Here is a 27,053-nt window from a genome sequence, read left to right as displayed (position 1 = left end):
ACTACTATCAATTTAAATCTCTATTCTCAATAACATGGTATGATCAGTTTGTTACTTGTACTTCGTGGATGTATAACTTTACTTACCCTGAATGTGCAATGTAAAAGTAGAATTTTAAGTCCTATTAATATTATTTACATTTCTTTTTGCTGCAGATTTCTTGTTTTGGACCTTAGTTTCAAGGTATCCAGTCCTAATTTCAAAAATTATCCTGATTTTTTTTTTTTAAATTATATACATCATTATGCAACATGTGTCTCAAAAGCATTCGCACCTGAAGACAAAAATAAAATATTGACCTGAAAGTTATAGCAAGGATTTGTGGTACGGGAAGAGCTCAGTTCCCATCCACCGGCTCAAATAGAGCTTAATAATATGTGATTGTTCCAGTTGGTGTGCTTGTCTAATGTGACAGACTAATGGCGTTTTGCCTTGTAACTCCTCAACACCAGCCCTTCTGAAGGAGACAACTTTGATTCACTCAGCACGTGCTCTGGCCACACTCCATTGCTTCCTATCAGTAATTCTGAGCATTTTGCTGGCCACTTCTGAAACTCTTGAGGCATGGAGTATTTGGGAATCTTTTCTGCTCCCTTTTTGAGTACTTGTAACAGCTAGTATTTGTTAGTAGGTCATGTATCCACTGGCTATGCTGCATGTCTGAATAGAAAAGGGAAAAACAATTTGTTTTAATGAAATGGTAGAGTGAAAGTCTTAAGTGGTTCTTTTTAAGTTACAGAAATTTAGTAAAATAACTTAGGAAATGAATCACAATTTTGCAACAGTGTTTTTCCAAGTATTCTTGAATTTACAGATGTTTTGTTTAAGCAACGTGGTTTGTATATAAAGTAATCCTAAATTATTAATCTAGTAAACTGTATAAATATGTGGGATCTTTCCAAAATTACATTAAAATTCCCTGTTAGACCCTTTAAAAAAGGAGGGATAGAAATCTGAATTTACTTTCATAGAAATCATTTTATCTCTGCTCATAAGAGATCAATTTATCACTGGTATAGTTCTGAAGTTAAGTCAACATGCTTGCCCGTGTCAAGGTTTCTTTTGTTTCTTTTTTTCATATTCATGTTGCTCAATTTGACTTGTGTTCCTGAGCTCATGTGGCTTTTGTCCATTTGATTAATAAGATTTTTTTTTTGAGCCTTTGCAGCTTTCCATAGTTTGTTGCATAAATCTCATGTAATTGCAGTGACGAAGGGATTGCAGTGCAATTGGTTATAGGCTAAGTCCATTCCATATCTCCACAGCATGGAGTAAAAGTAAGCATCTTGTTTCCATAGAAACAAGTGTAATAAATTTTTTCTGATTTAGATGTGCCCTGTGAAAACAATGGTTTTCCATGAAAAATGTGTAGTTTTCCCACATATTAATCTGTGTTCTAGGAATGGAGGGCTCAATTCAGCTACCTCGACATAGGTGCCTAATGCCATTTGAGACAGCCCTAGTTTTTGGGGTTCTGGCATAGCAGATAGGATACAGGTCCTACAAGAGACTCCTCCTGGAGTCCCACCTGGAGGTGGGATTACCCAAAGACCTCTCAAATGGCAGTAGGCATTCATGGTTACCTTTGGTGTAGTTATTTTTGAATTGAGTATTGTGAGAAGTCAACATAAAAAATAAAGAACTGCTGTACTGGATCTGACTGTCCTGCCCCTCACAATTGCCTAAAATAGATGATCAGAGAGGGAGATCTGAAGGCAAGCACACATTACCTATCTTTTTAGCAGAGTACCAGCCTCAGGGACTTTTCAGAAACAGTGTGGTTCTGTGTGTTTATTTAGTAATCTCAGTGCATTTTTCTCACCTGAAACCATGTGCATGTTTAGCAACTGTAGGATCTTTCACAAGGACTTCAACAGCTCAGTGATGTACAAAGATCCCCTTCTGTTCGTCTGTGTGTGACTTGCCGCTCGCTCGCTTCATCTGCTGTCCCTGTTTGTCCTAATTCACCCTGCCTGTGCTACCCAGGGTTTTAGAGAGTTTTCTCATTCACACCCTCTGGTCTTTTCTGGACCAAAGAGTTCTGGCATGTGTCCTTGTTCCCTATGTGGGGGCCGTTCTTTGCCTCTGGTTGTCTCTGTTGCCCTTCTCTGCCTTTCCAGTTCTCCTGTATGCTTTTAACGAAGGGGAACCAGAGCTGCTCACAATATTCAAGATGCAGGTGAAATATTGCTGTTTATTGCCCAGTCATTCAGTCGTGTAAGGTTCTCTGCAGGAGACCATTTTCCGTAATATTTTCAATTTAGTATCATTAGCAACTTTCATTGCCTCCTGTGATCCAGAAAAGGGAATGAGCGCTATGAATATGTTAAACACCCCAGCTCGCAACCCAGCTACCTCTGGGAATGTCAGTGGTCTCTATAGGAAGAGCTTACTCTCTCTTTATTTCTATTTTTCTTTCTTACACAATTAGGCACTCACGACGGGAGCTTCCATCCTATGTAATATCTCTCTAGTTTACCCAAAAACTTTCGATGAAGGACTTTAGAAAGGCCGTAGCAACCTTGTATCCAGATTGGGACATATTACATCCCAGATGAGTGGTCTACTAGATGGATGAAAAACTGGGTTGTCAGACCAGGGGTGTATCCTCTGCCCTTGTCTTGTTTAATTCTTCATCAGTGACATGGAGGAGGAGATGCAAGGCACTCTTGTCAAGTCTGTGGATGACAACAAGTTGTGAGGTGCAGTCAAGTCAAAGCACTCAGAGGCCTGGCTGCCATTCAGAAGAGCCTACACAGGCTTGAGGAGAGGGCTGACAGCGACCTTGGGAAACTAGGCAAATAACTTAGCCTTGAGCCTGGGATGGACAAATTCCTGCCATTGGTACCTCCTGGGCACTTGCTGGCTGGGGAGCAGCTCTGCTGTAACAGACCTGAAGGTCATGGTAGACAGCAACCTGAGCATGAGCTGGCAGGGTGCCTCGGCAGCCAACAGCACCCTGGGCTGCATTAATAGGAGCACAGCCAGTAGATCGAGGGAGAAATTTTTTCACTTTTACTCGGTGCTCATTAGACTATGCATGGACTACCATGCACAGGTTCGGTGGATACCCCAGTACTGGAAACACATCAATGAACTGGGCCCCCTTCAGCAGGGGCGGGTGTCTGTGGCAGGGTCACTTGCTCCGTGAGGAGAGGCTGAGAATTGTGGCTTGTTCAGCCTGGAAGAGAGATGGCTTAGGGGGACTTAGCAACCACCACCTTCTATCTGTGAGGAAGTTACCAAGACCACCAAGGCAGGCTCTTATGCTGATCTGCATGGCTGGAGGTTGATTCATTAAGTGAGAGGAGATATTTTGACTTGACTGAAAGGGAAAAAAAGTTCACTCTAAGTGTAATTAAGCAGTGGAAGAGATTGCCTGGAGAGGCTGTAGGATCTTCATTCTTGGATGTTTCAAGAGCCAACTGAACAAAGCCCTGAACAACCTGGTGTCATGGTTTATCGCCAGCTGGTGACTAAGCATCACACAGCTGATGGCTTATTCCCCCCACACCCAGTGGGATGGGGAGGAAAATGGAAAAAAAAAAACCTCATGGGCTGAGATGAGGACAGTTTAATTAGGATAACGAAGAGAACAACAACAATTAAAACAGCTGATGAGCAAATGCAATTGCTCACCACCTGCAGAGGAAAAAAAAACCCCTTAACCTGATATGTAGTCTGTTTTAGAGCAGCAAATCTGCCTCCCAGCTAGCTTCCCCAGTTATATACGGAGCATGATGTCGTATGGTATGGACTATCTCTTTGGTCAGTTGAGGTCAGCTGTCCCGGCTGTGTCCCCTCCCAGCTCCTTGTGCACCCCCAGCCTCCTCGCTGGTGGGGTGGTGTGAGGAGCAGCAAAGGCCTTGGCTCTGTGTAAGCACTGCTCAGCAGTAACGAAACCATCCCTGTGTTACCAACACTATTTCGAGCACAAATCCAAAACACAGCCCCATACCAGCTACTATGAACAAAATTGACTCTATCCCAGCCAAAACCAGCACACCTTTTCTTGAAGGTAGATCATGTAGCTGAAGCAAATCTGCTTTGGTCAGGATGTTGGATAAGAAAACCTGCTGAGGTCCCTTCCGACCTGAATAATTAATTCTGTATGATCATTGTTCATTTTATACTTGCATATTTATTAATATCCACCTTCTTACTTGCATTTATTAATATCCAGCTTCTTAGCTAAACACAAAATAATGTTTTTAAAAAATAATTTTATTGTGGAGAATAGATTTATTCATGTTATCATTCAACACTCTCTCGATTGAGTTCTTACATTTTAATACACAGACATAAGTAAGGAACAGGTAAAAATAATGTGATTTTTTTAAAGGGATTCTAGTTTGGAATAAATTCTCCTCCCCTGCACTGGAGGAGTATTATATCATCTGCTTTTCAAAAGGAAAAAACCCAATCAACTCTATCATAAATGCTGTATACTTTGCATAATTATTTTTGTACTGAATTTGCATGCACATGTATTTCTGCTGAAAGTAATGTATGAAAAAATCTCCGGTGATACTTAATTCTGTGTATGAAACAGAAAAGGAATAGGAAAAACTTGGATGTTTTCATGTCAGGGACAATTTCTAGTACTGGATATTTATACTCATCTTTCCAGAAGAAGCTTGAATAACCTTTTGATTATATAGCATTTCCCTGATGAGCTTGTTTGTTGATATATTTATTCTGCATCTCAGATGCAATTCATCTTACCTAATTTTAGCTACCTGGAAAGGTAGTCATTGAGTTTAAAATAGTTGCCTAGGCACCCGCTACAGGTAGTAGAGATGATTCCGCCTCTCCCCAAACATGAGTCATCCTGTCTGCCTTAGAGGCTTGTCTTGTGATAGAATTAATCACTCTGCAGAAGCCCCTGTTTTACCCTACTAACTAGGAGACTACGGGCAGCTAGCTCTTACTGGACAACTAGTTTTATGTGCTTATTTTGCAAATCTCTACATCCAGACTCATTCTGTATTGTGTTTCCCTTCCCGAACATCACTGAAACACCTTGGAGGACTAGAAGTGAGCCCAACTAAAAAAAAAAAAACTTAAACTTAAATTCCTTAAATCCATTTTAGGGCGATTGGTAGCTGATGCGAATTTTCATTTCTGCGTAGCATTTTGGAATGTATCCCAGCTGGAGCCCGAAGTGCAGATCTATACTTGCGTGATGACTTGTTGGAAACATGAAGTCAGTAACATAGGTTTCTCTTTTTCTAGATATGGAGTGGGTTGTTTGCAGGGAGTGGTGGTGCTTGGGTTTTGGGTTGTTGTTTGTGTACGTGTGTGGTTTTTCCATCGTCCCCTTCTCTGGATTTCTCACAGGAGACATTAATTCCCTTCTGACTTCAGTACTGGAGTCTAGTGGCAACCTCAGAGTTGTCAACAAAAGCCAGTGAAGCAATGTTTCATCTTGGGCCATAGGATTCTTACAGTATACTAAGAGCTAAATTCATGCAGGAAGTGCTTATGCTTCTATTAAGCTTACTTCTGTCTTTTGGTTTCTAATCAATGGTAAGAAATGTAGGCTGATCCGCATGAATATCTCTACTCCATGGTCCGGAGATTTATTTAAGCAGGGTAGGTATCCTTGGGAGACTGTGGAAACTGTAGAAGTGATGTGTGTGAGATAGGTCTCCAAACGTGTTCTGGAATTTCCTTTTCTTTTGCTTCTTTCTCTTGATTACTATCTAGATCCAACTGATTGATGTTGGATACATCTCTCCTCTTCTCCCTTGGCAATATGCGAGTCCCCTTCAGGACAGGTTAGATATGAGTTTGTATCCACTTCAGATTAAATCAGATGAAATCTGAAGTATTACTACTTTCTTTTCTTTTGGAAAGTAATTGAAAGCAAGTTCTTTCTTCTAGCAGCGGAATTGAGTGTACTTCACAGAAAACTCATGTAATTCATAAGTACCTCTAAAAGCCCACCTTGAACTCACAGGCTAAAGGTGACAGTAATAATGCCTAGCGTTCAAAGACTGCCTGTAGCTGAACAATGAAAACAATACTGGATCAGCTCAATATATAGAATGTATTTGATGATTTAAGGTATACAACAGGAAACAGCCATTTATGGTGTTAACATCTGTCTTTGGTGGGCAACAGCGTAGAAAGTGTTAAGAGGGTTCATTAGAATACCTGTTCTTTTGGGGTTGTATATTCAAACATCTCTATCAAGTTCTAACACCATTAATAAGGGAAATGGATAATCCTGAATACAGCAAATGAGTAGCTATTTCTAGCCTTGTACAGTCTTTGTGTCTAGTATTTTCATCGGTAAATCTTGCAGAAGTTTGCAGATCATAAAACAATTAATGATTTGCTCCTATTTTAATGATTTTTAAATGCTTCGTTAATGATTTTAAAGAGTTGTGGAGAGTTTAGAGCTTTTGGTTTTGGGATTTTTTAAATTTTTTTTTAAGTGAAGGGCAAGGGGGAAAACAATCTTTATTAATAAATGGCCATGGAGTTCAAATGGCTTCAGCTTTAAGTTCCTGTAAAGTGTATGAGGGGGCTTTAGAACTGTGAATATCTGCTGCTCCTCCTAGCTGGCTTTATTGCAGGCTAGTAAACTACCAGTTGAATTTCTCTTTCCTATGCATGTTTGGACTAGCAAGCCCCAAGTCTCTTATCAAATAGCAGTATCCAATAACTTATGAATAATGTTTTTGAATAATTTATTTTGTAGTCAGAAAATAATCGCATGTGTTAAATTCTGTGCTGGTTTGAGCATACTGAATTCAGTAGAGATCTGGGTATTATCTTTTTATGGTATTTTTGCCTTGTCTTTCCTTAATTTGTACAGTCCTTAGGCCAGTGTATCCTTAGTTGCAGTTGAAGACTCTAGATGCTCCTATAGTACAAAGAATAATTTTGCTGCTGTGCCCTGTAGAACATAAACACTTCCAGAGCTTCCACTTTTTTGAGAGACTTTTTTCTAATGCAAACAGAAAAAGATAGTTTCCAGAAATACAATTCTTGGAAATGCCTGAACTGTTTAAGATTGGGGGGTGTGTGTGTGTGTGCTTAATTAAGAGACAGCTGCTTGGATGGAGTATTTCGGTGAGCTTGTGAAAAGTGTGTAAGTGGCTCAAAATAGGACGTTAAAATAAGAAGTGCTAAGCACTGCTAGCTCTGCCTGTGACTAAAAGAGAAAGCTAGAAAGTAAGTTGTGAAACTCCCTCAGCAGTTTTACATCGTGAAATAAGTGAATTTCACCAGAGCTGTTTTTGAAAACTGCTTCCAGCAAACTCGACTCCCTGCTGTTGCCGACTGCTTTCCTAGAAGCTGTGATGTCTCAGGTCTGCGCTGCGCACCTTCCCCCTCCGCAGTGGCTCTGTTTCGGGAGCACCTCTCACCTTGGTCCAGGGTGGGAGGGGGAAGAGGAGGCCCAGGGAGGAGTGGCACCTTCCCTGGTGGCTTCCAGCCCACATCCTCGGCCTCCTCCCCAGTATCATTGGATGCATCTCTGTCAGTACATCCCTGAACGCGACATTTGCTGAACTTGTGCAAACTTTTTTAGGATAAAGAAACTGGATTTTCCGTTACGAAGTGTAATTTGACAGGTTGAGTTTGTAAATAAAATCTTTAATACAGTTTAGATTCTGTAGATGCAAGTAGATTAGAGCGTCCTATAAATACATTTGTATAGCGTGTATGTAGGTAGTTAAAACTAGGTAATGTAGACAGCCAAAACAGACATTGGAAAACATGTATAACTTTAAGCAATTGTGCGCATGTCTTTGCACGTGCAGTGAAATACATCTGCTTTGGGTGGACGTTGCTGCTGTTCCAGCCATTTGACAGGGCAAAGGAGTCCAATGGCGTCTTAAATCAACCTCGCAATGAAAGTGAGGGACAGCAGTTGTTAACACCACTCTAGTTTACCCAGCCAGTCGATTTTAAGGTCATTGCTGTTGAATGATTGGACAATAGTTCTTGTTTGAAAATAATAATCTGAAAAGAAGGAATGTTAAAAGAAGTCAGTCTACACAGAGGCTGGGATAGATTGCTACAGAAGTAGTCAATCCGTGAGAGAGTGGTTAAAAAACGCCAAACTCAAACAAAACCAGAGTAGTGCAGGACTACAATAAATGGAAGAAGTAGATGCTGCAGGATATGTACTGCATTGGCTATATTGATTTCTTTTCTGTTACCACTAATAACTTTGATTTAGGAAAATAGAGTTACACAGTGTATAAAATTCCAGTACAGCTAAGTCACAGGTAATTTTCAGTTCTATGCAACTAGCTGGTTTAAACACAAGTTACTGACTGAGGGAAGAGCTGACTTGCTTCTTATGCCTAGTTGCCACTACAACTTCATTATTGTTTCTGATATCGTAGTGTACCCTTTAATAATGGACCTGTTGTTTAGGAACCAAATTCTGTTCTGGCATATGTTCTTGGTAAGTCCTGTCAAAGTAAACAAGGCCCTAAGAAAAGACAGTGATATTATAGTATTGTAAAAGAAAGCCCTAATTTTAGGCTTTTCAAGAAAATTATTGCAAATTCACTTGTCCGGAATACTTGTAGGTGCAATAAAAAAGCGATCATAATTAAAGGTCAACATAGTGGTGCTATGTTAGTTCAGCTCTTTATCCTAACAGAAAAAAGGGTCTAGTATCTCCTTTCCAGGAAAGTTTGTGGCTCTTCAGGCAGCACATCCCTAACATTGAAGTAAGAAATTTGATTGAGCTTCAGATAGTGCTGTGGGACCGCTCCTTTAGGTGAGTTATTGTGGCACTTCACTCTTAAGAATCCCTTGACTGGTCTGTTGGTGCCAGGTGAGGTTACTTTTCACTTGTGGTCTTGTAGGCAAAATGGCTGCAGATACGCAAGTCATTCTTCACAAATGCAGTTCAAACCATCAGCCTGAGTCTCCCTCGTGCTTAAGTCTGTTCAGCTTGCGTTTGGAGAAGTGCTGTATGTTTTCTTCCTAAGCAACAGCAAAATCCTTATGTTAGACTGCTTCTCATCTTGTATCGCTTAGCAGCAAAAATACTTAAGTGAACATTTTCTCCGCTTCCTACCTGGCACATTGTGACTGCCAGTTGCTTATAGTTACTAACTTCTCTCTGCTATTTCTGTATGCCAATCTGAGTGTTCCCATCGATATTTAAGATGCTATATGTTCTGTTGCCCTCTTTGGTCTCATATATGCTTTGTAGTCTTTCTAAGCGTTAGCACATTTATTAAATTTTATTTTGTACATTTCAGATCAGTTAGTTTCCTGAAATAAAGTTTCAAAGTCCCTTATCTGGAAGGATCAAAGGATGAAAAGTTCCAAGCTGATGGTGAAGGTGGGCAGGAATTCTTAAATGACCCTTGAAACAGTTGGCTCTGAGGGAGTTATGCAAAGATTTGTCTGTTTTTTCCCCCCAGCAATTTTTTGCTATCATTGAACAGATTATCCAGCTTGATGTATTGAGAACAGGAAGAATGTGCTCAACATATGTGTATAAAGATAACGCTGTAAATTGATACCCTTTTAGTGTGTCAGACTGAAGACTGAAACTATCACACTAATTACAGTCTTATACAACTTAAATACACATATTTTTATTCTTTTCTGTCAATTAGCTATCTCCTGGATAGTATCATTTTGGCTAGAAAGAAACTAAAATAGAAGATATGTACTGTGTAGGGACACTGGGTCAGTTTGAACAACTGTGTGAGGGGATTAGTATTCCAAACTTTCAGAAGTTAGAAAGTTCTGAAAAGAACGTGCAGTGACTATTCTTTCTGAATCACAAGACACAACGTACAACTAAACATATAACCTCATATTTTATGTACTTTACTGTCAATTGCTCAGTTAATTCCACAACATCTGGCTGTAGGTTTTCAACTAAGTTGTCATCACATTCTTATAATGATTGTCATTGTCGATTTAAGTGTATTCCAGCTAAATCCAAGCTTTCAAATTTAGTTTGTTTATGTAAAGTATACTTTGTTAAAAAAAAATTATGCATTAATGCAAGGACACCTGCCTCTGCTTTCTGGCAGGCAGAGATCCAGAGTCAGTTTTCTACTCTGCTGGCTTTTTTATGATTATATTTGTAATGCACTTTATTAGTTGATGTGTCAGCAGAAATTTCTTTCAGTATTTATTTCTGTGGAAATCCAGATTCCATGCTTGGGACCACATAAAATATTCCTCTGTATGCAGTTGAGAAAAATAGTTAGGATTGTACTGATGGAATTTCTGTTTTGTTTTCTTTATTAAATTGTACATACTGTCATATAGATCAAAAAAGTTTGACTCTTGGGAGAGCTGGATTCAACTCTGATCTGCACTAGATTTCTCTTGTATCTTAGGTGAGATACTTTGTACCTGTGCACTCTGCAAAAAGGAAACAGTAACATTTTCTTTCCCTAAGCCTGCTGGGAAGGCTGATACAGTAACACTGCTTATTTCCCCACTTTTAAGGTAACGAGGTAGGGCAGGGAAATTACTTTGAGAAAGTTTTCTGGCATCTCAGATGCACACAGTGTCAGGAATGCTGTCGAATTTTGTGAAAAAGTAGGCAGATCCTTACAAATGTGCCATTTCATATGAATGGTTTATTTTTTTGTTTGGGTTTTTTTGGGGTAACTTATTTTTCATGTTTACTTGAGAAGTTTTTATTTTATCCTTTGTGCTTCTGTAAACTTGTAATTTCACCTATACATTTCTTCTCTTGTCACTATTTTAGGAGTTACAGTTTTATGAGCAATCACACACACAAAGGAAACTATGACATTAGGACTAAGTCCATGTATATCCTAAAGCAGAACTGTGTGGATAACCTGTTACTTTGTCTTCTCTCAGACTTCATAGCATTATACTTACCATTGCTTTCATATGAATATTTCATGTGTCTTCTGATCTAAAAGCTATATGCTTTTCTTATAACAAAAGTGTGTTTTATTTATAGAAAAAGAAAATTTATATACATTTATATTTATTTATACAAAATGAGAATTTCTTACAGACCTTAACAAAAACATTTTCACTCACCACTGCTCAAATGTGACTATTAACCTGCTGAATAGGTGAGAGGAGGGAGAAAGTGAACTGGACTTAATTATACTAAGCACAGAAAATGCAAAGAGCTGTACAGATATGACTTTAGAAGCAGTATATTGGGAGCAGTAAACCCCTGTTTTAAAAGTATATACAATCAAAATCATCATCAGGAAATCAGGTTCTACCCTGCCTGTTGTATTCTAATTTTTCCACTGATGATGAAATTGGCAAAGTATCTACCATACTGAGCTTCAACTCTAGAAGCTCATGTGGAAAGAACATTTCTCAATGGAAGCTAAAAGTGGTCAGTAACAAGGCTAATTCATTGAAGAAGGCACAGAGGTTACCTAAAGGACATGACTCGAGGCGTACACAAACTGAGTACCACAAGAAAGCTGGTGTGGGTATCTGGAAGAATCAGGTGCTGAGGTGGAGTTCCTATGTAAGAAAGAGAAAGGATTTTGCACCTTGGCAGGATCAATGTAAAAGCAGATCAGAAAAAGCTTAAGAAACAAGAAAAGGCATAAAAAGTTAATGAAAACTATTTAATATCTGGAGCAAGAAGCTTGGCTGTGAGTCTGTAGGCCTAGTAGTAAATAAAGACAGAGATTGTTGCCATTTAAGACCAAATGATAGTATGGAGTCTAGATGTATTTGGATACTGAAACACTTTCATCACACGTATATGCAGTTTTAAGATTTGCATGATTTCACTGTCCCATGGGAGAGAGGACTTGGGTCCTGGAGAAAAACTGGGCAGGTTGGTGCAATGTTTCCTCACACACCTTTGCTTTTCCATGGGGGAGAGAGCGAAGTCCAGGAGAGAAGTCAGGTGGGTCAGCACAATGTTTCTAGCTGGGCTATGTGCAGTTCTGGTGTGGGGTGGTGGGGTCCTCAAGGTGCTCTCTGGTGTTGTCGGGTACTCTGAGTGTTGGTGAGATGATCCCAAATTCCGGTGCAGGGTGACGATGTTCTCACCTCTCTTTTGTGTGGTTTCCCACAATATTAAGTATCCTTAGTTACAGAATTGGGCAGAGGGAGTACTGTGTTGGTGACTAGTCCTTTCAAATGGTGCTCTTTTCTGATTTGTGGTTGCTGCTTACAATCTGCTTATTCCAGATACTTCTGGACATGTTTGCATTTTTTGATGATCAACAGGCTGTTTGCATAGTCTGGCTATCTGTTTTCTTCAGCACACAAAAACTATTCTGTTTTTCGGGACTGGTGGTTGACTATGTTTCATCTGCTTTTGCCACAGTAAAGAGCTGGTTAACATTTACTGGTTTATGCTAACAGCTATCCTGAGAGATGCAAAGAGTGAAGAAAAACTGAGGGTGGTTTTTTTTTTTGGGTTTTTTTTTTTTTCTTCCTTTTCATCTTTCTTTGCCATGAGGTATATTTGGGAAGCTTCCCATAACACAACATTCTTTGTGGGGATGCTGTAGGGTCTCACGATACTGTAAAGAGTTTATGAAGCCAAAAAACCAAAATAATGGATGATAGAAATTAATGTGGATAAATGTAAAATGATGCACTTATGGAGGAGGAGGAGAGTAAAACATCCCAACCTCACTTATAAAATTATGTATTCTGAGCTCATTTTACCACAAAGGAATCTGATAGGGGATTTGGTGCTTTTTGTGGGGCTTGGGCTGTGTTCATAAGCCCATATCAAAAGGTATGAGGAGACAAGCAGCCATAGCTCCCATTGGGAGTGCTGCTCAGGACTCTGCCCGTCCACCAGACAGCTCTGCCAATATCACAGCAGCTGGATACTGTATGTGAGGGGAGAGAAGAGCATGGCAGTCGCTCTATCTGCAGACACACTTCCACTCTTCTGGAAAATGCAAAGGAAACGTTTGATTGTCATGCTCACCTCGGGCTGGGGGAGTTGGATCCCGCCATTTAAAAGAGAAGACATCCTTACCCCGGTAGGTCCCTACTTCAGCATGTAGTGAACAAATGAGGAGGCTTCATGTTCTTCTACCAGCTCTCTGATTAAGGGGTACAGCCACGAAAGGAGTTCCAGAGCGGCTGCTGTCTTGGTTCCCTAGTGCAGCCCTAACTGCTAGACGTTGTCTGTGTCTGAAGGTTACTCTGGAGGTACGTTGCACAGTACTGTACGGGGCCTGGAAATATGCATTCTGCTGTCTGGCTCTAATGAAAGTGAGACGTGAGGCAAAGAGGATCTGTGCAATTCAGTATGATATATATAAGTAAGCTCCTTAACTGTAGGAATTAGTGAGAAAGTAGATTAGTCCTGAGATTACACCAATACCAGAACTGTCTGTCCTACTTCAGGTTCAGAGCCATGGGAAACATTAAGAGTAGTCAGCATGAATCAGCCTGCAATTTAAATTCAGAGTAGTAGTAATAAACAGTCTATTTTGGCACAGAACCGTAGTGGATTACTTGCCTCAGACTCAAAGGGCTGTGCTTTTGCCTCACGGTTTCTGTTCTTTGTAATGAACGTGTGTGCTCAGGTGTTGCTGCCAATGATCCCATCCCTTGCACTACAAACTGGTTTAGTCTTGCTACTCTTGGTATTGGAGAGGAAGGAATTAGTCGTGTGTGGGATGGGTTGACCCTGGGCAGCAGCTGAGCCCCCACCCACTTGCTTGTTAACCGCTGCCCACAGCAGGATGGGGGAGAGAATTGGACAGGCAAAAGTGAGGGGAAAACCCCTCAAATTACTTTTCTTTTTTAATTATTTTTCTTTCACAAGTGATGCACAAGCACTCACTCGCCACCAGCAGATTGATGCCCAGCCAGTCCCCAAGCAACAGCGACTTTGGACAAACTGCTCCCCAGTTTTATTGCTGAGCATGACATTATGTTATATGGTGTGGAGTATCACTTTGATCAGGTGGGGTCAGCTGGCCTTGCTGTGTCCCCTCCCAACCTCACGGGGGGGCGGAGTGAGAAACAGAGAAGGCCTCGATGCTGTGCAAGAACCGTTCAGCAGTAGCTGAAACACTGTTTTGGTCACAGATCTAAACCACAGCACCACCATTATCAGCTTCTATAATGAAAATTAATTCCATCCCAGCCAGACTCAGAACATGACATCATTTAAATTTTCAGGTCTCTCCCAGTCAGTAAATGACCAATGAATGAAAAAAACCCCAATAAATGAACACCCCATATTATGTTAGTGACCTACTCTTATGGTATCTAAGTCATACGAGATTTTAACAATTCACTGTAGGAGTGTTTCTGGCTTTTGTTTGTAGATGTGCATTTTGCTCTGTATGCTTGAGGATATTGGCATTGTCACTGAAATAAGAACTCCCGTTCCCTAGGTAACACCAGCAAACAATATTCTCTTATTGGATTCAATGAATGGAACAATTTTGCTTGATTTATGAATAGACTTTTCAGCAAAACTGAAATCAATTATTGTAAATCCTCATGCCGAGATCTCTAAAATATTGGCAGGAGTATGAATTTTTATGTTGGTTTCTCATTGTGATCGTGTTGCTGACTCCGGCTGTGAAATATTTTCATAATTTTAGGAGGTGGCTCAGTTACCAGATGGTGCATCCTACCTGGTTAGGGTACATTCTTACAGATTAGGTAGGTGGTTTCAATGAAGTAGGAATATGTTTAAAGCCAGCGTGTAGTTTATCTGTCCTGATTAATCACTTGTTCAGTTGCTCTAATATATTGACAGAGAAGGGGGCTGGGGGCAGTTAACTGACACAGCACTGTCTTTGTGGTTTGGGTCTCATCTTTAAGTCTTCATGCACCCAGCATTAGTGCTGACTCAAGTCTGAGAGGAAAAAGCAAGAGATGCACAATTGTGCCATCTTTCTTATGCCTTTTTTTCAAAGCCCTTTGGGCCAAATGCTGTAGCTTTTCTCTCATACGCACTTCTGACTTACCCTGTTAAAATAATTGGGAAGGTTTTAGGAATTTTTTTGTTTGATAATAATTCAAAGTACTTGAAATTTTAACTATTATAGAAAAAAGCAAAACTGCCTAGTTTTATGACATATTACTTGAGCAAAACAGTACTTAGCATGATCGTATTGAACTAAAACATTTGGAAGCGTTGTAGATGGCCTAAGCTCGAGGCAAGACTTTAGGTTTCATACAGCTTCCAGGTTTCTGAGTCTGGTTCATGTAGATAGTGGTAGGAAAATAGTAGATGCAGCCTGCAGAGACCTCGTATTGGCTGCTGTGTGCGTAAAACCCTTCATTTTGCTTCCTCTTTGGAGAGTAGGAAAACAGAGATGTTTTAATCAGACGTGGGGCAGGAGCAGAGAGTCTCTGAGGAAGGAACTTTTTCGCTGTTGAGGTGTAGTCTTTGGGTTGTTTCAGCAAATGCCTTTTTGAGTCAGGCCTCTGTGCAAAAGAAGGGAAAAGAAAGTTTCATACACACTGGTTGTGTATATGCCAACATTTGTGGTTTCAGTTTTAGGAATTACATATTTATCTATAAGACTTTAGGGTAGGATAAGTCAAGGAAAGTGTTGGGGCACGTTTACCAATACAGCTTCTCTTAAGTCAGGTTTTAGAATATGATTGTTTATATTCTTTACTGTGGCAGGTTCTTTCTTATATTCTATCACACTTCTGGAAAGAGCGGGAGAAAAAAAAAAGGGACATGTTATGGTTTACTGAACTTGAACTTTTACTTTATCTAAAATTCAAAACCAGAGGATTCTTTTTCATCCATTTAGAGGCCCCAAACACCTAAAAATTATGGTCAAAATAACTGAGAATGTGACAGTTCAAGTCACAAAAGAAAACAAGGAGGAACTCACCTGTCTTGGTGAGCGAACAGGCAACTGGATGGGTCTACAAAGAACAATCCTAAAAAGAAAACGGAGCCCTTGCTCTTTGGAAAGCCCCTGTGATGCGTTAGCTAGAGTAAGAAGAGTGCTGACTTGATCCCTCATATCCCTGACCCCTAATTGAGCTTAAGCTTTTGCAAAGGTCTTTAAGATATCATGTCCCCTTTAACTAATCTGTTTTCCCATCTAGTAATTTAAACATATGCTTTAGGACATTGTGATAATTACTTAGGCAATCAGAAGTTTTTCCCTTTGAGGTGTTTGGCAGGGTCTGGCAGCTTTTCTTATCTTCCTGTTGACTCAAGAAATTAGCAACCTATTTTTAAGAATACTTACCCAGCCACAAATTGTATCAAAGTGTCAGCAAAGATGGGACAGTAAAGGAAATCTACCATTTCAGTGGTTATGTGTGCAGAAGAAGGGAGGGCCCGTCTTTACAGACTTCCTACCCTGTTTCACTGTCACACAGCTGAAGGATTCAGCTTCATTGCAGAAATGTTTAAAGCAACGTTAGTAGATATCTGTATGGCTGCCTAGAGCCAATGCTGTCTCAGCCTTCAGTCACCTCCATAGTTTGACGTTACCGAAGGAATGCAATAGGTCATCCTTCTGCTGATGCTGATTCCTTGCATATATAAATTCTCAGGCTTTGCCAATTTCTACTTCTTCCAGTTGGGATTTTGTTCCAAAAAACTACTGTAAACATCTTGGTTAGTCTAATGTATGTGACAATGTTTGAGTTGGCTTTACAATATGCAATAATGAAAATGATTATTTTGGGTATTTTTTTCCTCCATATCTGCACCAAATATGACATGTGATATAGGGAATCATTTGCAAGAACTGCCAGGGCTATCATATTTTATGTTGTTCTGGCTCCTAACTTACACACTTACACCCACTGAATTCTTAGCTGATCAGAATGACTCGGTGAACGCCATGAAAGCTGGTGGGTATCGTGTTCGTAGATACAGTGCCAAATCTTTTTTTTGTGGGTTTTTTTGCTCAACCACAGTTGTTAGAAGCTAGTGTGTTGGAGCGGTTGACAACTGTAGGCTTTGAAATAACAACTGTTGTTCATATGCACAGGAGAAATAGAGGTTCCCTATAGCTATCATGCAATTATTATGTTGAAGAACATTGGAGTATTTTATGTATTTATTTTTTAATTAAAACCAGCTAGAAACAGGATCAGCATTAGTCCTTGCTTCTGAAATGTTGATATGAGTTACTGAAATTACAAACAGTAAATTTAAGTGTATCCATAAACATGCAATTTTAGGTTAAAAAATGTATTCAAGTATTTTTGTTTTACAGCCAGTCCCCTTAATTTTGAAACAATAGCAAAAAAGTAAGAGCAAAGGAAGAGGAAAGTAGAGGAAAGGAAGCAAAAAATACTTCTAGGTGCATAATTGCATAGTGGATTATTGTAAGTGATTGGTTCTTATCCAAGGCTACTTCAGTGTCATTCATGGTTCTCCAGATTAGCACAGCAACAAGCCAAATTTGACTGCTGTGCAGTAAGACAGCATGACTTTTATAATGAATGCTCTCACTGATTAATGGTTCATTGTACAGGGAAAACCCGCTAGGGAGCACATATTCCTTACAGCATTATCTTTTCAATTAAAGAAATATACTTGGATTTTGATTCCACTGATTTGATGCAGTTGCCAGTGTAGTGGGTAACTTTGCTTTTACCATAGATTTCCAGACATTGTGGAGGTGGTTGTTTTGTTTGTTTGTGTTGCTTAACCTATCTACACTTTCTACCCATGAAAGGGTGATGTAACATTAGACTATGTAAATAGCATTAATAAAGTGACTTTTAAAGGATTATCAATCTAATATTTAAAAATGAAAGTCTGCCTCTTTAAGCAATATTCCCTTTTTTTTTTAAGCATAGAGTATAAAAGAACCTATTAAAACAATGCAGTTTAAGTTGGAAAAGGACTGAAATGCTCGGTTTACAGTTGATGCTGCTGCTTTTTCAGTTCTGGGTTTTTTTGCAGTGTTCTACATGGATGCAGTGAATGAAGCATAGTGGTTTTGATGTGGAGGAGGAGGGGAATATAATCACTGAAAGGCAGATGCGGCCACCCCATCTGAGACAGTGGCAACATGTCATTGGTGAACTATGCCACCAAAATGCTTTTACCAGTGACGTCTTCATGGCTATACCTTGTTAGTTTCCTACTTAATAAATCTCTGCCCAGTATGATTAAAATATACATGAAAGCGTGCACGCAAAATTAAACTTCCAAGTGAAACCACAGCATCTAACATTACCATTTTCATGTGCATTATAAATCATGTAAATACTTTATTGTGCCTAAGGATTTATGTATAGCGTAGAATGTACCTCTGTGTATTGTGTATGCACCTCTGTGCCCTGAGTTCAGCCTGAACAGACTTTTGCAATTTGACCTTGGGACTAGCTGAGTTGATTGTATTACCTCAGAGTAGGCATGAAGTCCTGCTACAAGGAAGGGTGTCTGCCATCCAGCATCCACTGCCATCCCAAGAGTCACAGAAGGAATGTGGTCTTGCAATCTTTTATTTACCTGCTCTGAATGTCATGTTACTGCTGTCGCTAGACGTTTGTGGGATCTAGTCATAATAATTTGTATCCATGTTTTTACATGTTGCTAAAATGTCCATGATGCATCTGTAAGAAAGGAATTAGATATATGGACCACCTCATCATTCATTTATGTTTGAATAGAATTTCATAGGACCAAGAAAGAGCTACCAGCCCAAGTGTTTTGTGTCCCAGAAGAATCCCAAGAACTCCCTGGAAAAAGTGAAGTTGCAGATATTCAAAAGAAATGCAAGAGAAATTAAAAAATAATTCTGAAATTTATGTTGAGTGCTTAGTTTGAGTAAGCATTTAAAAGTTAGCGAAACCTCTTGCTTTTTCAGTGTGTGTAGATGGCAAGACTTAGGAGGGCAGCTGAGGTCACTTGGTTTTTCAGGCTGGAGAACAGAAGGCTGAGGGGTGACCTCATTGCAGTCTACACCTCCCTCAAGGAGGGCAGCGGAGCAAGGGGTGCCGATCTCCTGTCTCCGGTGACCAGCCACAGGACACAAAGAAATGAAACGAAACTGCATCAGGGGAAGTTCAGATTGACATTAGGAAAAGGTTCTTCGCTGAGAGGGTGTTTGGTCACTGGAACAGCTCCCTCCCCAGGGAAGTGGTCATGGCACCAAGCCTGTCAGAGCTCAGGGAGCGTCTGTATGATGCTCTTAGTCATACAGTTTAGTTTTAGGTACTCCTGCGAGGAGCAGGGAGTTGGACTCGATGATTCTTATGGGTCCCTTCCAAATTGAGATATTGTATGATTCTAAGGTAGCTTTAAAAAAGAGGTTCTCCCTCTGTTCCCTTTTCTCCCTTTTCCCCTTAAGTGTTATGAGCTGTTACCATAAATATAACTTAACAGTGAAAATCAGCAAGTCGTTTGAAAAAGTGCAATTACTTTTGAATGTGTGGTATTTCTATTTCAGGTCTTTGAAAAAGACCATTTTGAAATAATCTATCCTTTCTGTTGTTTTGTTGCTTTGGTATTCTTTAACTCCTTATCTAGAAAAATGAAAATTATGTAGTCTCGTTTTTACCGAGAGTCAGTCTCTCAGAGACTTATGACCTTATCATGTTAAGGTTCCAGGCATCACAAAAATGTTTGTTTAGAAACAGCTTTTTCATTGGAATTCTGTAAATTTTGCACAGTGATAGTTTTCGGGCTGTTACAAGTATTAATACAGGGTACCTTTTGTGTAAAATGGAAATGTGTGGCTTTCCATCAAGAAGGTGCCTCAACAAGAGGAGGTACAAATATCTGTATTTGAACTTGCAAAAGCCATGGCTTGAGTTCAGAGAGAAGTTGGGTTTAACTGTTTCAGAAGTGGTTTCTGTCTTACTTACCTTCTGACTCGAGAGCTAACACACTGACCCCCTCTGTCCTGCATATCTTAGTAGTAACGCTTAAAGTAGGACTCAGGTCAGATTTTAAGTTTTTGATAAGTAGTTACATGACAAAAGTGATTTTTAACCTGCTTTTCCAAAGGTTTATGTAGTGGCTTTCTTAATGATGTTAAATAATTTTTAATTCTGTTGACTGATTATTTTTTTTTTCAGATGTTACAAAGTGATCAAGGCCAAAAAGTTTAAAACCAAAACCAACAATAAAAAGTGAAACAAGAAAAACAATTTTTGTTGAAATCTGTTGCTATACATAATGAGATGGATGCCTGACATTTGGTTATGGATTATGGAATTACAGTAGGTAGATAGCAAAGAATAAAGAAGCATTGCTGAAGTTATTTTGATGGGGAGTTAAAGTAACCAGTGTACCCACATAAGCTGTTGAATTTCTTTTGATTCAGTTACTCCCTGAGCAGTGTTTGCCTGTCTGTATTCCAGATAATACTTTATGATGTTTATCATACTGGTTTTCCATAGCTATATAAAAGTAGGGTTTTTTTATTCTGTTTCTTATTTTGTCCAATAATTTTTTTTCAAATACTTCCACCACTGTACTTGATAGTGATTTAACAGGAATCTTAATGTGGTGAGGTTTTATATGGCTTTCATTGCCTCATGAGATGATAACCATGGTAGTTCTCAGATGTAGATTATAGTTGTATAGTGTACACAACCGTAGATTGTATGTATCTATCCGGGAATCCATGTTGTCACAAGATAAAAACCAAATCAAAACCCCAAGCCATTTCTGCTGCCTACCTTTCTTGTTAAGTCAAAACCAGCTCGTGGGGTGTGGTGGGTTCACCTGCTCTGGCTGCCAGACCCCACCCAGCCGATTGCTCTCCCCAACAGGACAGGGAAGAAAATAAGATGGAAAAACTCCTGTGTTGAGATACAGACAGGGAAATCACTGACCAGTTACTGTCATGGGCAAGACAGGCTGGACTTGGGGAAAATTCACTTAATTTATTGTCAGTTAAAATAGAGTTGGACTGTGAGAAACAAAGAGAAAACCTAAAACACCTTCCCCATACCTCCTCCTTTTTTTCCCAGGCTCAGCTTCACCCCTTCACCCCCAACTCCTCTACTTCCTTCTCCCCACCCCCTGAGCAGCAATGGGGAATGGGGGGCTGTGGTCAGTCCATACCAGCTCCTCTCTGCCTCTCCTTCCTCCTCACACTTCTCCCTGCTCTGGGCCTTCACACGGGCTGCAGGGAAACAGCTGCCCCGCCGGGGTCTCTCCCAGGGCCGCAGGGGCACCTCAGCGGGGGTGCCTTGGAGCCCCTCCTGCCCTCCTCCCGCTCTCCCCTCGGGGCTCACAGGGCTGTTTCTCACCCCGTTTCCCTCAGCCCTGGCTGCCGGGCAGTGCTTTGCCCTTTCTTACCCAGGCTTTCCCCGAGGTGCCCGCCCGTGGCCGAGGGGCTCAGCTGTGCCCTACGGTGGGGCCCTTGGAGCAGGCTGGAACTGGCCGCTCCCTCCCACAGGGGCTGCACCTGCGGCCAGCGCCTGGGCACCTGCACCCGGTATGTGGGCAGGGGATGGTTTTGTTTGGATTTATAGGGTTGATTGGTTTTATTCATTAGAGAGAGGTAAAGTTTTTAGATACTCTTAGAAAGAAAAGAAAAAAAGGAAAAAAAAAAGTCAAACTCCAGATAGAATTTTGCCATTGCTGTGGAGTACGGGAAGCCATGAATTATTTATGTCCAACTTCCCAGTGTGTTCCCAAAAGGCTGGTAGTATTTTTCCTGTTCATCTATCTATGATTGTCTAAGATTTTAATTTGATTCTCTCAGGAGAATGTATATGCTCTGACTTACAGAACCTCATTTGTATTTTTGTGACACTGATAGGAAATATTGTTGCTGTTGTGGAAATTAAATGCAGCAGATTTAGTTTGCGTTGTAGTTACTCAGCTATGGTGTACTCTGTTAAGCTGCTTAATTTTTGTTTTTCTTCTCCTACTTGCTCTAATTTTCCTTTTGTGTTTAGTGCTAAGCTCCCATGAGTGTGGGTTAAAAGGCTATCAGCCAGCTTGTTTTATCAGGAAAAATGGAAAGAATTGGGGTAGCTTTTCTAGAGAAGAGAAGCCAGAGCAGAAGGAAAGGTACAGTGGTCATCATCGTGTGGAATAATGATTTTTTTGAAGAGGACTGGTGGAATAATTGTAATTTTTTTGTGTGTGTGTATTCAACACTAAAACAAGTTTCCTACTGGTAAGGCTGGTGGAGCCCTGGGACAGAGGCAGCGGCCGTGGGAGGCTGCAGGGAGGGAAGCTGTGAGGGGCTAGTTAAGTGTATTAAATATCCAGAATGACTTGGAAAAAAAATCTGTCTTGTCTAGAGATTTGGTAGTGCTCTAGGGGCTTGGAGGCCTATTTCAGCCTTATTTTTTGAAATTCTACATTACTGGTAGTTTTAAGTGCTATTAAAACCTGAGAATGTCTAATTTCTTACACTAAAGACCCAGCTAAATGACCAGGTACACCTGCTTTCACTGAGCAGATGGACTGGTGCAAATGCGGGCTTTTGCTATGTTGGTGTTTGCTGTTGAAACACTATTGCTGATTCATGTATGGGTTTTTTAATATAACTGCCTTTGGTACAGTGGCTTCTCTATTGCTTGTGAAAACTCATTTTGTGTTTCCTTTCTACATTCTATATTTGTGTAATGAAAAAATGTTGAAATATGTAATGTTAGCAGCTCAGCTGGATAACATCATGCTGTAGATTCAATGATAATAGCTTACTAAGTGCAATTGGCTGCAATCTATACCCCTCAAACAACTGTAATAATAAACTGAACTAATGAGGTAGATGTTAGAAATTATATTCTCTGTCCAGAAGGAATATTTTAGTAGGTGCACAAAACATTACTTTTCTCTGTTTCTAGATGAAGAGGACACACAGCGTGCTTTTTTATATATTTTTTTTTCTTCTTTTTTTCTCTTTTGAGATCTGTACGTTAAAAACAGCCAAAATCCTGGAAATATGCAGTGGGTTTAGAATATTATCTACTGTTCTGTCCAGAGTTTGAGCCTATTTGAACCAAGAACAATTTATTGTAGCAGTTGATTGTGTAATAAGATTTTTTTTTTCCATATGAACTGATACTTGCAAAATTGTAGGTTACTAAAAGAGTTTTTGAAGTGTTCTTTGTTAGAAACAAAGTGTTTACAAAAACTTACAGCCTAAAAATTTTCCCCCCACCTTCCTAAAAACCTGACAGCAACAGAAACCCACTGTGCCTCAGTGGGCCTCATTTGGATTTGCTCCCAGGGGGTGTCACAGGCCAAAACCAGTCTTTTGAGTCTGGGAATTTAATTTAATTAGATATATTGCCAATTAACGTAAGTTTTAAATTACTGATTTTGGTATTGAGAAATAAAGGCGTCAACCAACTAAATGAATATACAGAGGAGGCACCTCTCCCCATCCTGGTGTCACATCCCCTGGCTACATGCCAGACTTGATCCCTTTGGTGAGGTGATGGGTGAGGTCCTCTGACACAGGCCAGCCCTGCGGCAACCCCATCCCCAAACATGCACACTTACGAAAACCCTGCCAATTTTACCTGATAAGGAGAGGAAATGAGGGTCTCCTTGACTGCAGCCAGAGGCCTTCCCAGTAGTGTTTGTGTCTTCCAAGTCAGGCCAAGTAACTGTGTGCTGTGGTAGGGAGCTGGGGATGGGAGGAGCAGGTAAGTCCTCTTAATATTTCAGATGAAGAGGAAAATTTAAGTGGACCTCAAATGACAGTTACTTGCAGAGCTGGGGGCAGGACTAAGAAGTTCTTGACTCCTAGTCTTGTTTAGTTTGCTGGGTTTTACCTCTTTGGGCTGGTGTTTATGGAAAGGCGGGTCGAGCAGAGTCTCCCTGCTGGGGGTCAGGCAGCCCTGGAGGAGCAGGAGGATGAGCTGCGCAGGCAAAGGGGCTTTTTCCAGGGGGCTTCTTCACAACTGCAGAGAAAGCAATCCTGCAGCAGGGGAGCTGCTCTCAGTCAACCTGTCTGAAACTATTTAGCAGGCGCCCCATTCACAGCTCTGATGTTTCTTCCCGACCCAGCGCAGTCGTGGGGAGGCTGTTCTTTGTGCTTCGTGCTGTTGTAGTTCCGTGTGTCTCCCTGGTGAGTCACTCCGGGAAGCGTGGCTTCCCGCTGCCCAGAGTGAATATCTGCAAGGGCGGTAGGGCCGTTTCATGTGTCCTTACTCATGTTCGTGAATCTTGCGGTCTCTTGCCTTCCTGTGCACAATTTTCAGCTGGACTTCACAGGCAAGAAGCATTGCACTTCAGTGTTTTCTGCGAATATAGCTCTACGAAATGAACTATTAGACCGGTTGTATTTTTTCAGGTAAATTGCACTACCAAACAGAAAATTACTTTGCTTTCTATTATGAAAATGTAATTTATAATTTAATTAAAAAAAAAAAAAGAAGAAGAAAGAAAATAATTAGATTGTTTGAAGGTAAGATACTAGAAAAAGCATGTGTATATGTCTTTTCTGTGGTGCTTTACAAGGCAGTAGCAACTTTAATTGTATGCCACGAACTAGGTAACTTGTTATAATAGAATCTGGTTCCTTTGTTGCACAAAATGAGAAAATATAATTCAGAAGTCCTTTTAGATTTATGTATTGGAATCATAGAAGTTCTGTGCTGTGTACTTGTGATTGAAGGAGACAGCTATATCATCTGAGTTTTTAAAGATTAACTTCAAATAGTGTATGTATCAGGAGCCAAAGATCTGTCGTTTACCACTTTCAGTGTTTTGCTTACAAAAAGTGAGTTGTATGAAAACATGTAGCTTCTTTAATTAAAATGATATATAATCTCATGCTTCAATGTATTAACTAATGTAGCCTGAGATGTAGGGAGACTTCTTTTATGAGAAATAACTGACTTTTTAATGAATAATCTGTAATTTCATGTTTTTGTCTTGCGTATATATGCCAGTGTCCTGAGCTTCGGGAAGCTTTGGGAAAAGACTGCCCGGCTGGGCTGTGTGAGTGTTCTTGAGCAGCCTGTGGGCCAGTTCTCTTCTACAAAATAATTCTGGCTGGCTCTCACATGCACGTGATCTTATCCTAACTCGCCTGCGCGTAACCATGCAAGCTGCCTCTCTGCTCCTTTACTTCTGGAATGCAGCACAACTTGCCTGCAGAGATGTACCTATAGTGACATTTACACGGAGATTGTACACTATACCTTAGCCTTCAGAAAGATAAATCGTTCCACAGTCACCACCACCATTTTTCTCTCTAAAAAAGAATACTAGAAATTCCTTCAAGTGCTAAGAATCTTTGGGTTTTTGTAACAGGTCTCAAAAATGGCATAACAACTGGTGTACTGTTTTTCTCAAAAATACTCTTGATAAAATGTTGTCAAAAATCACCTTCTAGACTAGAAAAAAGGTGAAGTTAGTTACCTGGGCTTAAAATATAATACATATTAAATAATCATACACATTGAAAGTCAACACTAGATGTTTTCTATTTCTCTCATGTTCATTTGTTGGCTTTCTGTTGGCAAAGCATTTCATGATTCATTGCTTTCATGATACTGTAATTTCGTGTTGGATGCTGCCACTGGAATACTATACAAAAATCACAGCTGTAAATCGTTTGAATCCTCTCCAAATGTACTGTGGTGAATATTTTAGAATAAGACCGGGAGATCATTTATTATTTTGTTTTATAATTAATTTAGAACTAGTTTTAGTTTTAAGTAAGTGATATATTCATTCTATATTACAGAATAGAAGCATGTTCTACAATTTTTTTTCTTAAATTAGTATTATTATTCTTATATGTGTATGATTTCTTATATATATCAGGTTTCTAATAACAGAATCATTATTTTGTTTTTCTATAAACTGCAGAAACTATGCCTGTTCCAGACCAGCCCTCGTCTTCTGACAAGACAAGTTCCCTTAGTCCTGTGTTGAACACATCCAATGGCGATGGGTCTGAAACTGAGACAACCTCTGCCATTCTAGCTTCAGTTAAAGAACAGGTATGCAAGTGCTGCATCCGCAGGCTAGAAAACAATAATGTGATTTTATGTTTTTTTACAAAGGTTTCATAGGTGGTATCTGAATAATTTCATTTGCAAATGCATATTGCAAAGAATGTTAAATATTTCTTCATGTCTTAGTATATTTCCATGTGCTGTCCTACAGTAAATTTAATATAATTTAATTGAATTGTTCATTTTATTCTCCACTTTCACTCTTTACTGCGAGTGGTGGTTTTCAGAGATGTCTCTTTTTCTTGTTGGCAATCTGCATGTGGAGTTGCGGCATATAGGCATGGCATATAAGGACTATAGACAAATGAGTAGTTGTGGAGAAGATGTGTTATCCTATACTTTTTAGTTAAAAGGATTTATAAGGATCCTAGGATTTTAAAATTTAACATATACATGTTTTGGGGGTTTTTTTTGTGTAAAATAATGCGAGATTATTTTAGGGCAAGATTGGGTAGGGACAGAGGCTTTCAGGCTTGGATGATGAAAACCAAAAGTATTAGAAATTTTTGAAAGAAAGGTTTTCAGTGTGATTCTCTGCTCAATTCTAATAAGACAGATTTGGACATTTTCATGTAAATTTTTGTGGGCTGAGTGTCTAAGATTTTGCTTAGTGCCTCTTTGTACATGAGGAGATAGTTAATATTCCAGTTCGTGAAGACACCTGGTCTCCGTTGCTACCTCATTTGGCTCAACACCAGCAACAGATTATCCCTAAAAGAGATGTTAAAAGCTGCTTTTAGTCAGCTTTCTCCTTGCTGAAGGTGTCTAAATTGGTTGTCCAATTATACAGTAGTGATCTTTTGCCTAAGACATTCACTGCTTCTTTAGTAAAATTAATGCATGAATTCAGGTTTTGATATCTAACACCATTGGAGTAATAGCTGTTGAATCATTGGGCTTTTATAAAAATTGTCACCTTGCTCTTAATTTTTTAATTTTTTGTTTTGTACCAATTCTCTCCTTTGGGTGTTAGAGGTTAGTTATATTTGGTTCTGAAAAGAGGAGTGCAAGAAAGAAAGGTTGTAACGTGGAGTTTTGTCTTAAGATTTATGGCATGTTGTTGTATTGGAATTACCTATGGTTTAGATGTTTGTATGCATATTCTCTTCCAGGACAATAGCGTTACTTGGGCGGGTACCTGTGTTTCAGCCTGTGTTACAGTATTATTTTGAAGAAAAATACCTGCCTTAGCTTTTGACTATCTGATGTTGAAAAAAATG

The 27,053-nt window shown here is 39.8% G+C and overlaps 1 protein-coding gene across 4 annotated transcripts in view; it reads left to right on the top strand.

The window, feature by feature from the left end:
* CTNND2 (catenin delta 2) overlaps nucleotides 1-27,053 on the top strand; it is a 692,458-nt gene that overhangs the window by 99,951 nt on the left and 565,454 nt on the right. For all 4 annotated transcript variants that reach the window (XM_075744821.1, XM_075744820.1, XM_075744818.1 and 1 more), the window contains exon 2: nucleotides 25,685-25,818. In XM_075744821.1, coding sequence (XP_075600936.1) covers nucleotides 25,685-25,818 — 134 coding nt within the window. The remainder of the gene's footprint in view (nucleotides 1-25,684; nucleotides 25,819-27,053) is intronic.

The sequence above is a fragment of the Balearica regulorum genome, chromosome 2 (genome assembly GCF_011004875.1).
Source record: "Balearica regulorum gibbericeps isolate bBalReg1 chromosome 2, bBalReg1.pri, whole genome shotgun sequence".
In the NCBI taxonomy this organism is placed as follows: domain Eukaryota; kingdom Metazoa; phylum Chordata; class Aves; order Gruiformes; family Gruidae; genus Balearica; species Balearica regulorum.
This window is presented reverse-complemented; position numbering and strand designations above follow the sequence as displayed.